The sequence below is a fragment of the Myotis brandtii genome, unplaced genomic scaffold (genome assembly GCF_000412655.1).
Source record: "Myotis brandtii unplaced genomic scaffold, ASM41265v1 scaffold548, whole genome shotgun sequence".
In the NCBI taxonomy this organism is placed as follows: Eukaryota; Metazoa; Chordata; class Mammalia; order Chiroptera; family Vespertilionidae; genus Myotis; species Myotis brandtii.
Window position 1 is genome coordinate 2,715,868 of NW_005370031.1, and position 16,895 is coordinate 2,732,762.

Below are 16,895 nucleotides of genomic sequence, written 5' to 3' on the forward strand. Positions count from 1 at the left end.
TGAGGAAAAAGGAGACATATGTAAAACTTTAGACAATAATAATAAATAAAAAAGACAGTTGAAAGCTTAAAAAAAAGACGTAGTGAAAAACTCATGGCTAGAAAGAGAGCATTTTTGAAATGCTTGACTAGACCATTTAGAATGTCAGGTAATTAAACGAAGCCAGCAAGGGTTTATGGGATATAAGCTAATTAAAGAAGGTAAGCCATGAAGGAATGATAAAGGAACTGGAAGTATAGGAGCCTGTGTTAATCTTGTGGAATTCTATCCTATATTCATAGTTTAAAAATATCAGTTAATGAACATATGATTATGGACCACATAAATCAAGGCTGGATCATAATCTTCTCTTAGAACTAATTATCAGATATGAACTATAATGAAGGATCTTTTGACCTCCAAAGAATATTCTTGGTATGTTTACTCATCAAACCAATACCCAGAAAACAATGAATGGAAAGTTAATAATATAAGACAACTGATAATTTATGATTTTTTTTCATCTGGAGATAATAGGGAGGATCAAAGAATGGATGAATCTCATCGTATTATTTTCACATCAGATTTTCCCCCTGCTATTCTTTCTCACTTGCAACAGTTTAATGTACTACAAATGAACGGGAGTATAATATTTTATTATATTATGGATTATAATATGTGAACAAATATATAGTGTAAAATAATTACTTCTAAATTTCTGTTATTTTAAATGCTTAAAGTTACTCAGCCACCATTAATCATTTATTGAGCTGCTCTGTCTGTCATTATGATGTTTTCAATATATTTTCCTATTGAATCCTCAGAAAATCCTACAAGGTAGAGACTATTATTGCTATTTTATAGGTGAAACTCATACAAAAATTAGTAACGTGTAACTATTTTTTATGAAAAACTTTCACCTATATTTACTTTCATGTACATTTTAACGGTGATCCTCATACAGTGAATTAGGGCAGACACTGTTATTCATTGTTTAAAAACATATTTCTATTGATTTCAGAGAGGAAGGGAGAGGGAGAGATAGAAATATCAATGATGAGAGAATCATTGATTGGCTGCCTCCTGCAGGCCCCACACTGGGGATCGAGCCCACAACCCAGGTATATGCCCTAACCAGGAATCGAATCATGACCTCCTGGTTCACATGTTGACCCTCAACCACTGAGCCACACTGGCCAGGCAGGCTATTATTCATTTTTAATACACAAGGACAAGGAGGCTCAGAGGAGACTTGCCAAAGCAACCAGCACACTGATAAAATGGTGCCCAATCTTAATGCTTCTAAATCACAAGCTACTAATTTCTCTATAGTGCTACATTTCTTTGAAAGATAGGTGATGATGATCATCATCCTGATAACTTGAATGATTATGCAGAACTTGGTATGTAGAAAACCAACAGTAATTGCATTTAATAATGTAAATATCTTATATCTAATACCATGAGAAGAACCCAAGAAATGGGTACAAAATGTGAAGTGTTCTAGGAAGAATGAAATGAGTGGTCTATATCATTCTAAAGGGCAATCTGTATTCCAGTGATTTATTTAGCCTTGTCAGATACTTTGTTTAAAAGGTATTTTTCTTTTTGATCATGCTAAAACAGCTCCAATGATTACAGCCAAATTGTGGCATAAAGCTATAATCCCCAAATAGTAATTATTTCTTTCTTCCTGGGTGTCAGAACAATTTAGTTTGTAAATTCAAGTGTTATAATCAAAGTAAAAAGAAGTGTATGAGGTAAACCATTATACTAACTGGCTGCAATTCTTTTGGCTTTTTAATTTATTTTAATTTATTTTATGAAAGTATTACATATGTTCCCTTTTGTCCCCATTGGCCTCTTCTAACCTGCCTCCACCACCTGCCCCAGGCCTTCACCACACTATTGTCTATGTCCATGGGTTATGCATATATGCATACAAGTTTTTTGGTTGATCTCTTCCCCACCTCCCCAGCCTCCCCTGCCTTCCCTCTGAGAGACCACAGTCGGTTTCATGCTTCTATGTCTCTGGATCTATCCTGTTCATCGGTTTATTTTGTTCATAATATTTTCCAGGTCCCTCCATGCTGTCTCAAAGGGTAAGAAATCCTTCTCTTTTACTTCTGCATGGTATTCCATAGTATAAATAAACCACAGCTTCTTAAAGTGCTCTCTATTGATGGGCATGTGGGCTGCTTCCATATCTTAGTTATTGTAAATTGAGCTGCTATGAGCACAGGGGTGCATACATTTTTTCTGATTGGTGTTTCAGGTTTCTTAGGATATATTCCTAGAAGTGGTATGTCAGGGTTGAATGGCAGTTCCATATTTAATTTTTTTGAGGAAACTCCATACTGTTTTCCATAATGCTTACACCAGTCTGAATTCCCACCAGCAGTTTACTAGGGTTCCCTATTCTCCGCATCCTCACCAGCACTTGTCATTTGTTGATGGTAGCCATTCTGACAGGTGTGAGGTGATACCTCATTGTCATTTTAATTTGCAACTCTCTGGTGATCAGTGACTTTGAGCATACGTTTCATATGTCTCTTGACCATCTGTATGCCCACTTTAGAGAAGTTTCTATTTGATCTTTGCCCATTTTTTAATTGGATTGCTTGTCTTCCTTTGGTTAAGTTGTATGATTTCCTTATATATTTTGGATCTCAACCCTTTATCAGATGAATCATTGTCAAACATGTTCTCCCATACAGTGGGCTCCCTTTTCATTTTGTTGATGGTTTCCTTTACTGTGCAGAAGCTTTTTAGTTTGATATAGTCCCATTTGTTTGTTTTCTCCTTGTTTCTCTTGCTCTAGAACCGTGGTCGGCAAACCGTGGCTCACTAGCCACATGCGGCTCTTTGGCCCCTTCAGTGTGGCTCTTCCACAAAATACCACATGCGGGTGCGCATGTACAGTGTGATTGAAACTTCGTGGCTCATGCACAGAAGTCAGTATTTTGTGGAAGAGCCACACTGAAGGGGCCAAAGAGCCGCATGTGGCTAGTGAGCCACGGTTTGCCGACCACGGTTCTAGAGCAAGAGAAACAAGGAGAAAACAAACAAATGGGACTATATCAAACTAATTGCTGTATGGTGTAAGTTGGTGGTCTAGTTTCATTTTTTTGCATGTATCCATTCAATTTTCCTAACACCATTTTTTAAAGAGAATATATTGACTCCATTGTATGCTCTTTCCTCCTTAGTCAAATATTAATTGAGTGTAATTGCTTGCATCAATTTCTGGGGTCTCTGTTCTGTTCCATTGAATTATATGCCTACTCTTATGCCAGTACCAGGCTGTTTTGAGTACAGTGGCTTTGTAGTATAACTTGATATCTGCTCTTGTGATCCCTCCAACTTTGTTCTTCTTTATCAAGATTGCTGCGGCTACTTGGGGTCTTTTTTGGTTCCATATAAATTTTTGGAGTATTTGTTCTCAATCTGTGAACTATGCCATTGGTATTTTAATAGTGATTACATTGAATCTATAGATTGCTTTGAGTAGTATTGGCATTTTAATCATGCTAAGTCTACTGATCCATGAACATGGTATATTCTTCCACTTGTTCACTATTGGTGTATAAAAATGCCATCGGTTTCTGGGTGTTAATTTTGTATCCTGCTACATTGCCTAATTGATTTACTAAATCTAGTAGTTTCTTGGTGGAGTTGTCTGACCTTATTTGTTTGACCTTATGTCAGTAATTTAAACTCTTTAACTTATTATTACTTACTCCTCTCCAGTTTGGATGACCCTTTTATGTTTTCTTCTTGTCTGATTGCTGTGGCTAGCACTTGCGATCAGACAAGTTGAATAAGAGTGGTGAAAGTGGACATCCCTGTCTTTTTCATGTTCTTAGGGGAAATGGTTTTAGTTTTGCCCTTTGAATACCTTGTTGGCTGTAGGTTTGTCATATATAGTATTTATTATGTTGAGGTAGGATCCCTCTATTCTCACTTTGCTGAGAGTTTTTTTTTTTTAAAATAAGAAATGGGTATTAGATTTTGTGGAATGCTTTTTCTGCGTCTACTAGTATTGATATGATCATGTGATTTTTGTCTTTCAGTTTGTTTATGTGATGTATCACATCTATTGATTTGCAAATATTGTACCAGCATTGCATCCCTGGAAAAAAATCCCACTTGGTCATGATGTATGACCTTTTTAATGAATTGCTGGATCCTATTTGCTAATATTTTGTTGAGGACTTTAGCATATATGTTCATCAGGGATATTGGCCTGTAATTCTCTTTCTTTGTAATGTCTTTATCTTTTGGGGGGCAGAGGGGCTTCTTTTTACATCTTAGATTCTTAATATAGGTAAGAAAGTATTGTGTGGAGCTGTAGAATCAGAAAAAAATGCCTGTGAGTTATAAACAATTATAATATCAGAAGGTCATATTCAGTGTAGTACACCTCTGGACTTTAAAGCAGGTATATAGTAATAAGTTAAAGAGTTTAAATTACTGACATAAGGTCAAACAAATAAGGTCAGACAACTCCACCAAGAAACTACTAGATTTAGTAAATCAATTAGGCAATGTAGCAGGATACAAAATTAACACCCAGAAACTGATGGCATTTTTATACACCAATAGTGAACAAGTGGAAGAATATACCGTGTTCATGGATCAGTAGACTTAGCATGATTAAAATGCCCATACTACCCAAAGCAATCTATAGATGAGTGTAATCACTATTAAAATACCAATGGCATAGTTCACTAATAAATGGTGGAGCTTGGATTTAGGCCCATCTTCCTCACCTTAGCCCCATACTCCAAATCCTTTTGCACTCCTGACAGGAGATAAGGTTTTCAACAATTCAAAGTTTGCTCAATTGGCCAACTGTTTGTCTTAGGATCATGCTAAACTGCAAGGTTTTACATTTTCTTAAATGGTTTTTAGTCATGTAAGTCCGGGGTCACAGATGGAATAGATTAGGAAGGAAATAATTATAGGAGTCAAAATTTAAATAAAATTAAGTCCAGATTAATTCTAGATCACATATTTCACTTTTTAATATTTTTTTTCTTTTTGTACATAAACAGAAATTATTTTTTAATTTATTATTTGTGTCACACAACTTTTATAAAGCTGATTTTTATGTTTTTGGTTTAACTAAGGATTTTTTAAAAGTTGAGTTTACCAAGCAAAGCACTTTAAAAAAGTCTTAAAGATTATCTATTTTATTTTACAGAACTTTGGACAATGTAATACATAGTAGTTTCTTAATAAATGTTTTTAGTGAATGTGTGGGACTAATATAAATGTATTATTAATATTAGTTTGGCCCTAACTGGTTTGGCTCAGTGGACAGAACATCGGCCTACGGACTAAAGGGTCCCAGGTTCAATTCTGGTCAAGGGTGTGTACCTTGGTTGCGGGCACATCCCTAGTGGGGGGTGTGCAGGAGGCAGCTGATCAATATTTCTCTCTCATTGATGTTTCTAACTCTCTATCCCTCTCCCTTTCTCTCTGTAAAAAATCAACAAAATATATTTTAAAAAATAGTTTGTCCACCAAATAGTTTTTGAGCTACTAGGCAAGGCTTTTAATTGAAATGTATTTCCTTTTTGAAGAAATGTTCAAATTTTGATACATCTTTCCGCTTAATAGAGTATTCTATCTAGCTTCAGGTTGTTTGAATATTAGTAAATAATGATTAATGGAAAATCCATTCAAAAGAGAAAATCTGTTAAATCTTAAGGCAGTGATATGCACCATCCTACATAATGTTTTTCTCAACAGATAAAAAAATAATGGCTCTCAGAGATGGAAAATATACTATCTCCTAAACCTAGCCAACTACAGCTGAATTCCTCTGTAGAAGTCAACTACTTGTTGACTGATTTAGGATGACCTCAGGTGAATAACTGGGGTGGGGAGGCTAGAATCTAGTTCTATGAGACTTTCTTCCTCAGGCATGTTCTCATGTCAACAGCAGTGGGACAACAAAGGAAAAAGAGATGTCTAAGTATAATTCAAGCCTCTGCATAATGACTTCTCACATCCCATTGGCCCAAGCAAATTACATGGTGGATGGATTCAGAGTGGAGGTTACATTTCAAAGGGCATCAATAGATGTAGGAGTTAAAAACTGGGACCATTAATACAACCAATTTACCAAACAAGCCTAACTAATTGAATCTATTCTCATAAAGCATATCTTGCATTTCCACTATTACCTTAGAATTTTCCAGTTAGAACTAAATCCTAAATGGCAAACTGCCTTAAATATACACAGATACACACACACACACACACACACACACACACACACACACCTTATAATTTTTTAAAATATATTTTTATTGATTTCAGAGAGGAAAGGAGAGGGAGAGAGAGATAGAAACATCAGTGATGAGAGAGAGAATCATTGATCGGCCACCTCCCGCATGCCCCACACTGGGGATTGAGCCCGCAACCCAGGCACATGCCCCTGACCGGAATCAAACCTGGGACCCTTCAGTCCACAGGCCAATGCTCTATCCACTGAGCCAAACCAGCTAGGGCTACCTTGTAATTTTTGTTAATGCGATTCAATAGCTAAAATATTTATTTCTGTAGAGACTGAGCAAAAGAATAGCAAGCTTTTAAATAGAAATATCACATGGTATTGACTGTGTTCAGTATACAAGACAAATATATCCACATGGCATTTATCAAATGAAATCTGTGTATGTGTACATTTTATTTATAAGTAGACATTACAAGAAAACACATATTTTAAAAATAAAAATGAGCCGATCATTCTACAAACATTCTAGTTGCCTATTATAATGAGATTGTGTATTAAGTGTCACTCTTAAAGCAATGCAAATGGCATTTGCATATCAGTTTAATTGCTTTGGATTAAACATTGAAAGATGAGAGCCAAGAGAGCTTATTAAGCTGAAATGAGAGTAAGTGATTTAAAAAAAGTGATATTATGTCAACACTACATCTGGAGGTCTGTTGCTATTTCCATTTTAAATCCTAAATTGGAAAGTTTCTTAAAATTATCATTGAATACCATAGAGTCTAAAAACTAAAAAGGTTAATGCATAACTTGTATGCTTACAATTTGTTTTGGAAGCCACACTATAGTTTCCTCTACTTTGCCAATATTTATGTACTAGACTGTGAGCTTTTGAAAGACATTGTGTCTCATTTACTTCTGTGTCTTTAGAGCTTTGACACAATCTATCCTATAATAGATGCTCAAATATTGTGAATGAATGAATGAATGAATGCAAGGTATGGCAACCACTTTATAGTTACTGGTAAGCACTTTAGGTGGGTGACTGAGTCCTGCTGGTTTTGACTGGTGCCTACAAGGGTATCCATTCTGAAGGACTGTGCTCACTGGCCTTCTCCCTCTTTGCCTGGGGGAATCATCAGTTATTAAATAAACTCCTATAGCCACCTAGCTTGAAACAGGCTTTGTGGAATGGAGTGTATGTGAGGCAACTTAATTTGCAATTCAGGGGGGTGTCTCCTGTTGGGTTGTTAGATTGGGGGCTTATACTAGAAACTATCATTTTCTTGTTGTGCCCAGAGCATCAGAAAACGGATGCCACATCATTTTGAAAATCAGTGGTAATGTAGATCTCATTTATTTGCATTGGAGAATTAGCACCACTTCCAGGTGGTCCCTGTTGCTCACCACAGTAATTTCATTTTTGCCAGATAGCCTTGTATTGTTACATTATCTAAAGAATATCTTTTAAATTTGGTGAGAAAAACCCCTTCATTTTAGTTATTCTGGAGAATTTATGGAATATTTAAATAGCTTTAAAATATCATCTTTTTGTTTTGTTTTGCTTGTTTTTTGTTAATCCTCACCTGAGGATATTTTTCCATTGATTTTTAAGGAAAGGGAAAGACAGAAAGAAACATCGATGTGAAAGAAACACATCAATTGGTTGCCTCCTGCACAGGCCCTGGCCCAGGCCCAGGAGGAGCCTATAATCAAAGTATCTGCCCTCGACCGGAATCGAACCTGGAACCCTTTGGTCTGCAGGCCGATGCTCTATCCACTGAGCCAAACTGGCTAGGGCAAAATATCATCTTCTTTAAATCTCATAACAACTATGTGAAAACAGACCTATTGAATATCTCCACTTTTAAAAAATATATTTTATTGACTTTTTACAGAGAGGAAGGGAGAGGGATAGAGAGTTAGAAACATCAATGAGAGAAAAACATCAATCAGCTGCCTCCTGCACACCTCCCACTGTGGATGTGCCCGCAACCAAGGTACATGCCCTTGCCCGGAATTGAACCTGGGACCTTTCAGTCTGCAGGCTGACGCTCTATCCACTGAGCCAAACCGGTTAGGGCTGAATATCTCCATTTTGCAGATTAAAAAATTGAGGCATGGAGAAGCTAAGTGACTTACCCCTGGTCCCACAAGGAGTAAGTGGCAGAGCCAGGTTTTGAAATTAGACAGTCTGGCTCCAGAGGGTTGTGTTCTGAACCATCCTGCTCTAAGCACATGGGTGACTAAGGTGCCCTTAAGGCCCCGAAAATGAAAGATTTTGTATGCCACATCTATTTTATTATTGTTGCTTTAAGTATTAATTGTGGTAAAAAATAATAACATGGGATTTACCATGTAAACCATTGTTAGGTATACACTTCAGTAATATTAGGTATGTTCACATTGTTGTGCAATAAATCACTAGAACTTTTTCATTTGGGGAAACTGAAACTCTACTCATTAAGCAAACAATTCTCTACTTTCCAACCACATTTCTTTTTTAAGTCCTGTCATCCCAAACCTAGCACCCCAATCTTACAAGCAAAATAGAGACAGACTCATAGGTAGAGATCAGGCTGAGATCTGTACAGGGAAATGGGATGGGTGGGTGGGGGAAGTGGAGGGATTGAGCAAAAAAGAAAAAAAATTAAAAAGAGGGAAAAAAAGAGCTAATAATAAAACTCCATCAGACTATTATCAGATAAACAGAGACAGGAGAACGTTGTTTTATTTGCATAGATTTAGTATATGCACCAAATTCAAAACTTCTAAGAAATATAAGAAACAGGATGATTTGAAATAAAGAAGAAGTATCTTAGTGACTTGTCTTCTTGTTCCTCAGTTTGGTCTTGGAATTTTGCAAGAGAAGACTGTTCTGTTGTAGTTCATCAGAATGACCTATACCTGAATCATTATTTTGGTAATATTTTCTTGGTTAAAAGCCACAAAGACAAAAAAAGCCATATTTCATTTTCTTACTTCTTACATATAGGTATTATTTTAACTATTATTTAGTTAAATTAAAATAACTATAATAAAATAATTATTAAGTTATGTATCTGCCTAAAGAGAAATTATATTTAAATACTGGTAAAAGTACTATTATTTTCATATATCCAGTTTTTTACACTAATAATTCCCATTTAGCATTCTTTTGATGTTTTCAAGAGACAGTTGTAACATTCAACACAAAGTATTAGAGATCATAAATATACATTACATATATTTAGTTTTATATAAAAGTCAAATTTTAATCATTCCAGTAAAAGTACTAATCCTTATAAATGCTTACAAAGTCATCTAATCTATGTTTGGAAAAAAATAAAAAAAAACTTTGAAATGTATACTTACACTACTATATTTTTTCAATTCTTATTTTCTTTATATTTACTGTCATATTTGATCCACAAATAACCCTGTGAAATACTTTGAAATGAACAAATAAAACAGAAGCAGACTCAGATACAGAGAACAAATGAATGCTTGCTGGAGGGGAAGGCGGTGCAGGGATGGCTGAAAAAGGTCAAGAAGAATAAGCGGCACCAACCTACACTTATTTTTAAAAGCACAGAGATATAATGTTCAGCATAGGGAAAATACGCAATGTTATCGTGATAAGGTATAATGAATAGACTTTTGTGGTGACTGCATCATAAGGAATAGAAATGCCGAGTCATTATGCTGTCCACCTGTATGTCAAGCATACTTTAATAAAAAATAAGGGAGAGGGGCTTTTAAAAATTGTGGAAAAAGAATGAAAACTTTCAAATGAGTAATTGGCATGCCTAGTATTATTTCTAGCCTGTTCTCCGTGTTAAACAGAAATGCTCAAGGGTTTCTGAGTGCTGTAGGGATAGGGAAGTAGTATTGTCAAACTTGAATCTTTGATACAAAATACTTCACTCAGAATTTGATTTCCCTATGTTTGCTTTCTGAATCTAAATGTGACAGGCCATTATGAATAAAGGATCTAATAAACAAAACAAGGAAGTCTGAAAATTTCTCTAAGAATCCCTCCAAGTCCACAAGTTTGAGTAGAAGGGATGATAAGGGTGTGCAGATAGATTTTCTGCTTCTTAAAATTATTGAAAGTTACTTACTTGATAATTAACTCTAGTACTTTGTGAATTATTCTACCACCAAATAGTGAAGGTTCTTATAAGCTTGGAGAGATGATGAATACTATGACATTTGAACACATTAAGTGAAAGGTGTTTACTGGTCATCCACAGGGATAGCTCAAATAGAAAATATCATTACAATCAAATAAAGCCAAGAAAACAACTATTTAACAAAAATTAATTGTAAATGCTTTCGATAACTCATTCTTTTCAAGCAATCTTAAATTCCAGAAAATCAGATAGTGTCAAGTGAAATAAATATTTATATTTGCTTATAAAATACTAGAGTTCTGGTGCATGAATTCGTGCATGGGTGCGGTCCCTCAGCCTGGCTGGCAATCAAGGCCGATCAGGGCTGTCTCAGGCTGGCTGGCCAGGGGGAAGGATTGCAGGAGGTTGGCTGGACACAGGAGGTTGGCTGTAGGAGCACATTGACCACCTGGCCATCTGGGGGGAGGGACCACGGGAGGTTGGCTGTGGGAGCACCCTGACCACCAGGGGACAGCTCCTGTGTTGAGTGTCTGCCCAGTTGTGGTCAGTGCGCATCATAGCGACCAGTCTATCAGTAGTTTGGTCGCTCTTGGGGGGAGTGAGATTTGATCTAGACTTTTAGTTCCTACCTTATAATACTATCCTAAAATATGTTGCTTAGAAGCTACAGAAATCATTTTTAATTAACAGATATATACAAAGGTATTTTTATATCCCAATTACTCATTCTTTCCCCTACAATTCCCTGTTGTAATTTGTTTCATCAGTTCACCTAAACTTATCATTTTTCATTCACTTATCCATTATAAATCAAAAAACCTTTACCTTTTCTCTCTTGTGATTATTATCCTGTCTGATGGGGACAAAATAATTAAGACAGAATAGAGCAGGATGAATGGCAGACAACAGGTGCATTTCTATATTATGAAGTGTTTGTAAAATAATAAGCACAACCTGAATAATGCATTTGAAGAATACTGTCTGACAAATGATATTGAGTCATATATTAAAATCATCCCTCAATTACTGAAGAATGAATTACAAGTTTCTAATGCATCCAGTTTTATTAAACAGAGAATTCACCACGTTGTGCAGGACATCAAGATAGAGTTAAAGGGCTACTTTTTATTAATAGAGAATTAAAATATGTCTATATATCTAGACCTATCTAAATATTTATATACATATATATTTAAATAATGTCCTTACTTATTATTTTTAAGTCTAGTGCTTTCTTTTTTTTTTACTAAGAATTAAATTTCCAAGGCATAGTTTCCATCGATTCTAAGGTTTGCTTTTATGTAATGTAACAAAACTATTATTTGCACTAATGTTATTACTATAGGTTATTTTCAGCTTAAATACTTAGGTTTATTTCCTTCAAATATTTACTGTTTTAATAATTAAAATTAATTTAAATATAATTTAAAATTAATATTTAGTATATATTGTTTACATTAACCTTGACGATAAACTTTATAAGTACATATTTCTATTCACATGTTACAGACAAGGAAATCAGAGACATTATAAAATAGGCATAAGATTAGTAAATTGCAGAGCTAGGATTTTCATTTCATTCATAGTCCATTCTTTTCTTCCCCCATTAAATTTTTCCCCTGTATTTACTTAAAAACCATAGGGTTGTGCTTCTGTACAGTTTGCACACCTAGAAATGTAAAATACTGAGACATTACAGATAAAAATGTAGTAAAAATAAGAAACCCTTTGATTCAATGCTCTTTTGATGTTTTGATGTTTTTAAAGAGAAAAATAATGCAAGATTCAGGACCTGGACTTGCTATGTGGGCCTCTATTCATTTTACCTTTTGTCTGGCTTGCTTTCTGCTGGCCACGATGTGGATGTGGATGTGGATGTGGATGTGGATGTGGATGTGGATGTAGCTGAGCTGTTTGGGGCTTCTGTGGTTGGCACAGTCACTGGGATCTGCACAATTCTCAACTGTACCGTCTGGGCCTGTGGCAGCTGCTGGAAGGCAGCAGGGAACAGAAGCGTCTGTTGGGGAGGGCTTTGCCCAGGTATGATCTGGGTAGAGCTAGGCTGAGACAACAGGGCCATCTGGGGCTGCAGAAGACTTCCTACTTCATTGAGGTTAATGATAGCAGCTTGGTGGATGTGGGTGGATGTGGATGTAGCTGAGCTGTTTGGGGCTTCTGTGGTTGGCACAGTCACTGGGATCTGCACAATTCTCAACTGTACCGTCTGGGCCTGTGGCAGCTGCTGGAAGGCAGCAGGGAACAGAAGCGTCTGTTGGGGAGGGCTTTGCCCAGGTATGATCTGGGTAGAGCTAGGCTGAGACAACAGGGCCATCTGGGGCTGCAGAAGACTTCCTACTTCATTGAGGTTAATGATAGCAGCTTGAGGAGCAGGTAAGATCATTCTTTGACGGGTTGAACCTTTTGTACTTGAACCCTTTGCCACTGGCTGTTGAAAATGATGTAGAGGTTGCTGACGTTGTTGTGGAATTAACTGATAGAATCGCTGTGGCTGCTGTGGCTGCTGCTGGGATTGCTGCTGTGGCTGCTGCTGGGGTTGCTGCTGTGGCTGCTGTGGTTGCTGCTGTGGCTGCTGCTGGGGCTGCTGCTCTGGTTGCTGCTGGGGCTGCTGCTGGGCCTGCATCTGGGTGTTCAAAATGACTGAACCTGGGAGCTGGACTACAGCTATGGGTGTGAGATCTGGAGCATTTTTAAAAATAATTTTAATGCCTTGTGAAGGAGGCTTTGGTAAAGCAGGCTGTATAGGTGCTAGCCGCTGGCCTCCTGAGCACAGGATTCTGGGCTTGATGGCAACAGGAGTCTTGGTCCCAGCAGTAAAGCCCTTCAGGGGCGTAGAACCTCTCACCACTGTCTGGGATGCATGAGCAGGGCTCACCACTTTGGTGATCTTGGGATGAGCAGAGGTGGCCTTGACCTGGCTGGCCGGGGTCCTTGGTGATGTGCTGGCAGTAGACACGGTGGCTGCAGGAAGTATGCAAGCTTGGTTCCCTTTCACAGAAGATTTCTTGGGAAGACTTGGTGGCTCTGAAGCAGAGGCATGAGATGGAGATTTACAAAAGCTGCTTGCCTGCTGTGGAGTAAAACTGTTGTCCCAGGAGCTATTTCCTGAGCTGCAGGGAAGACGGATGGCTGGAGGTGTGTGTTGGCCTCCCTGGCCCTGAACTGGAGACTGAATTAACACGGCCTGAGGCTGTTCTGCTGCTCTCCCTGGAGAAAGCTGGCTGAGACTTGCGGAGCCACTGGAGCTCTGTGCCACCCAATTCTGCACCAATTCCTCAGACTGCCTGGCTGCTTTCCCAGCACCAGTCTGTGACCCAGGCCTGGAACTACTGGGTTGGTCATCTGTGGAGGAGAGGTGGTGAGACATCTGTCTCCATCTCCTATGTCTGGCTTTTTTACGTGAATTTCTCTTTCCAGAGATAAATGGATCATTCAGAGACTGCATGACGGTCAGCTTTGTTGTCTGGAATGGATCGCCAGCTTCACATCCAAATAGAGAATCCTCTTGTGTCTCCAGGGCTGGCCAGACTGTTGGTTGTGCATCATCGTATGCGACAGACCTCTCCTCTTTAGCATATTTGTCCACATCCACTTCAGAAGGGACCTCCAAGTCACAGGGTTGCTGTTTCCACATATCTACACAACTTCCTGCTTTGGGAAATTTGAGGTCATCCTGCTGACCTGCTTGCCTTTCTTTCCTTTTTTTGTGAAAATCCCATGCCCTTAGCTCAGGAGGGGGTGAACTATAAGACAGCTTCTGCTGCCAATTCAGGGAGGCTGTAGAATACCTCTTGAAATTCCTTCTCATCGGGGGAGTGTTCATCTTTTGCTTGTTATAGAGCAGCTTGTTTTCAATGCAGGCTACTGATACAGAAGGATCAAGGCACAGGGGCTCAGCTGTAGCTAAGATCAGCTGGCTCTCAAGTGAAAGTCTGTCTTCCTGGGTCCATGTCTGGTTATTGCTGGTTATGGCGTGTACATCAGAAACTAATGTCTGCATCGTCGGGCGTAAGAGAACATGCCTGCTTTGGTAACGACTGTGGTCCGCGTTAGTGGACTGTCTATAGTCCCGCACTTCTGTGATGACACACCCGCTCTGAAAAATGTTAGCTTGCGAGTTTTCCAGGGCATCCACCAAAATAGGAGGCAGTTCCTCTGCATCCAAGTATTCAAGAAAGTCCCTTTCCTCATAGGGCAGTCTAATGGTCTCTGAATAGAGTTCATTTTCTCCCTTGATCATCAGCGAATATCCCTCCTCGCCTGGGTATAGGTTGACCACTAAACGGGGCAAGGACTCCCTCTGAACAAGCTTCTCCAGCAAGTTCACATTGCGCGTTAATTCCTCCGTACCTTCGGGCTCCTTCCCGCACTCCTCAACATACATGTCATACAGCTTTTCATGCAGAGATTTCCCCCTAGTGGATGAGGATTTCCTCCGAGGAGGTCTCTGTTGGGCGCTTTCAATGACATGATCCGCATGGTCCATAGCCTTTTCTAAAGCTCTTTGCATTGTGACATACAGCGGGGGCCCTAAAAGAAGAGAAAACGTAAGTGCGCTGTTGCACAGAGTGAATAATCCATCTTTAACACTGATGCACCGTTTGGCAAATACCGCGACTGCGCAGTGGGCCACCCATCTAAGGTCAATATGGACCCCAAGATACCTATCCCCAGGGGAGCACTACACCAAATTATTGCTAGTTTCTGAAAATACCTTTATCTGCACAGGCTCTGGTCTCTGCACTGGGCCTCGCCTCGCGTCCGTTGACCTTATCTCAGCCGGAAGTCCATGTGGGATGCTCAAGTCGCACCGACTTCTGTACGCATGCGTACCTTCCTCCCCGCTCGGTCATGGGCACTTCCTGTTCTGATTCCTGCCCTGCCTATTGGCGAGTTGATTGGGTGAGGCATTTAGGTTAAATCCATGCAGTTTTAAAAGATAATGACAAAAAATGTTTCTAGGGACTAACGCAGTGTCCTCCTCCTCCCCACCGAGTGTTTCTTTTTTAAACAAAGAACAAAGGAGAGAAAAATACAAAATAAATATGCCCTATGTGCTCTCCTCCTTCCCGTAAAAAATGTATGTATGTTCAACAAACAGCTACCTCTGAGAATGAATTATGAGGAAGATAATATGGTAAGATTGGCACAAAAGGACAAGTAACTGGTGGTGAAGGAGTTCAGTTTCCTTAGGGAGGCAAAACAAGTAGTCAAATAATAACAATTTATAAACATTTGGATACAGTGATGAAAGAGAGAAAGTGCTAAACAAGGGGAAATGAGAAAATCTATTCACAGATAATTGCGGATGAATAGAAATTTATCAGACAAATAAAAAGGGGTCAAGTCCTGGCAATTCTGTGGTTAGGAGAGAAATCTAGATTGTAGTTATACATGAGGATGCTTTCAACCTCTATTTGAAATTATTTTCCCGAAAGGTCCCACCAACCGTCAGGGATATTTCATACTTATTCAAAATACAATTTATCTAATGTTTCAGGAATTTTACAAGGCAGGCGTTTTTATCCTCATTTTCTAAAGGAAGAAACTGACATTCAGCCAACTTAAGTAATGAGCTCAAGGTTACAAAATGGTAAGCAGCTGAGGCAGTGTACAAATCTAATTTCTCACTCCAAAGCCTGATCTCTTGCCACTTTTCTAAGAAACTACTTCTAAAAGAAGAGAAGCACTTTGTAACATTGATAGGGAATTTCAGGGCAGTTGTCCCACTGGATATTATCTAAGATAATATGCAAATTTTGTGGATAATTTTTACACACATGCATTGAATTACTTATTTCAAAGCAAAATTGATCATTCATGAAGGTTCCCTATTAGAACCAGTCAATATAGTTCTAAAATTTACATGGAAATATAACACCCAAGAATAGTGAAGTTGTTTTAAATAAATTTCAAGCGATATAAATTGAACAGTTAGAGATCTAAGAAATAATTCCAAAAATGTACAGGATTTTGTTATACAATGAGCTGCATCACATATGAGTGGAGAAAAGATAACATTTTCACTCAGCAATGATGGTAACAAGAAAACCTGTTAGAAAAAAACACTTTTTTCTATTATCACTTCCATAAAAATAAATGGAGCAATCATGAAACCATAAAACTAGTAGAAGAAAATATTGGAGAATATCTTCTCCAGAGTGAAGGTAATCTTTCTAAAAGACACAAAATTTAGAAGTTATAAAATGATAGGTTTATATAATTATTAAAAATAAATGAAAACACAAGGCAAATAATCTAAATTAAATTATACATTGGGAGGCAATATTTGCAATATACTTCGAAAAGAACTAATATCCTTAATATAAAAAGAACCTACAGTTCTGTCATGCTACTTTATAGTTTGTTTTCATTTTTTTTGTTTCCTTATGTTTATACTGATAGCTTTCTTATAGGTACCGCGCGCTAACCGATTGCGCCACTGGAGCTCCAGTATACTGATAGCTTTCTATAATCACTTTTAATCCTCTTCTTTCTTATTATTATTTTTACCATGTCAGCTTTGCCAGCTTTAA

General features: G+C 38.0%; 1 protein-coding gene across 1 annotated transcript in view; it reads right to left on the minus strand.

Moving 5' to 3' along the window:
- Positions 1-14,869, minus strand: part of LOC102261716 (transcription factor SPT20 homolog) — a 34,722-nt gene extending 19,853 nt beyond the window's left edge. The window contains exons 1-2 of the mRNA XM_005878162.1: positions 12,977-14,869; positions 12,311-12,787 (exon numbers count right to left, since the gene is read on the minus strand). Of these exons, the coding sequence (XP_005878224.1) occupies positions 12,311-12,787; positions 12,977-14,869 (2,370 nt within the window). The remainder of the gene's footprint in view (positions 1-12,310; positions 12,788-12,976) is intronic.
- Positions 14,870-16,895: the final 2,026 nt, after the last annotated feature.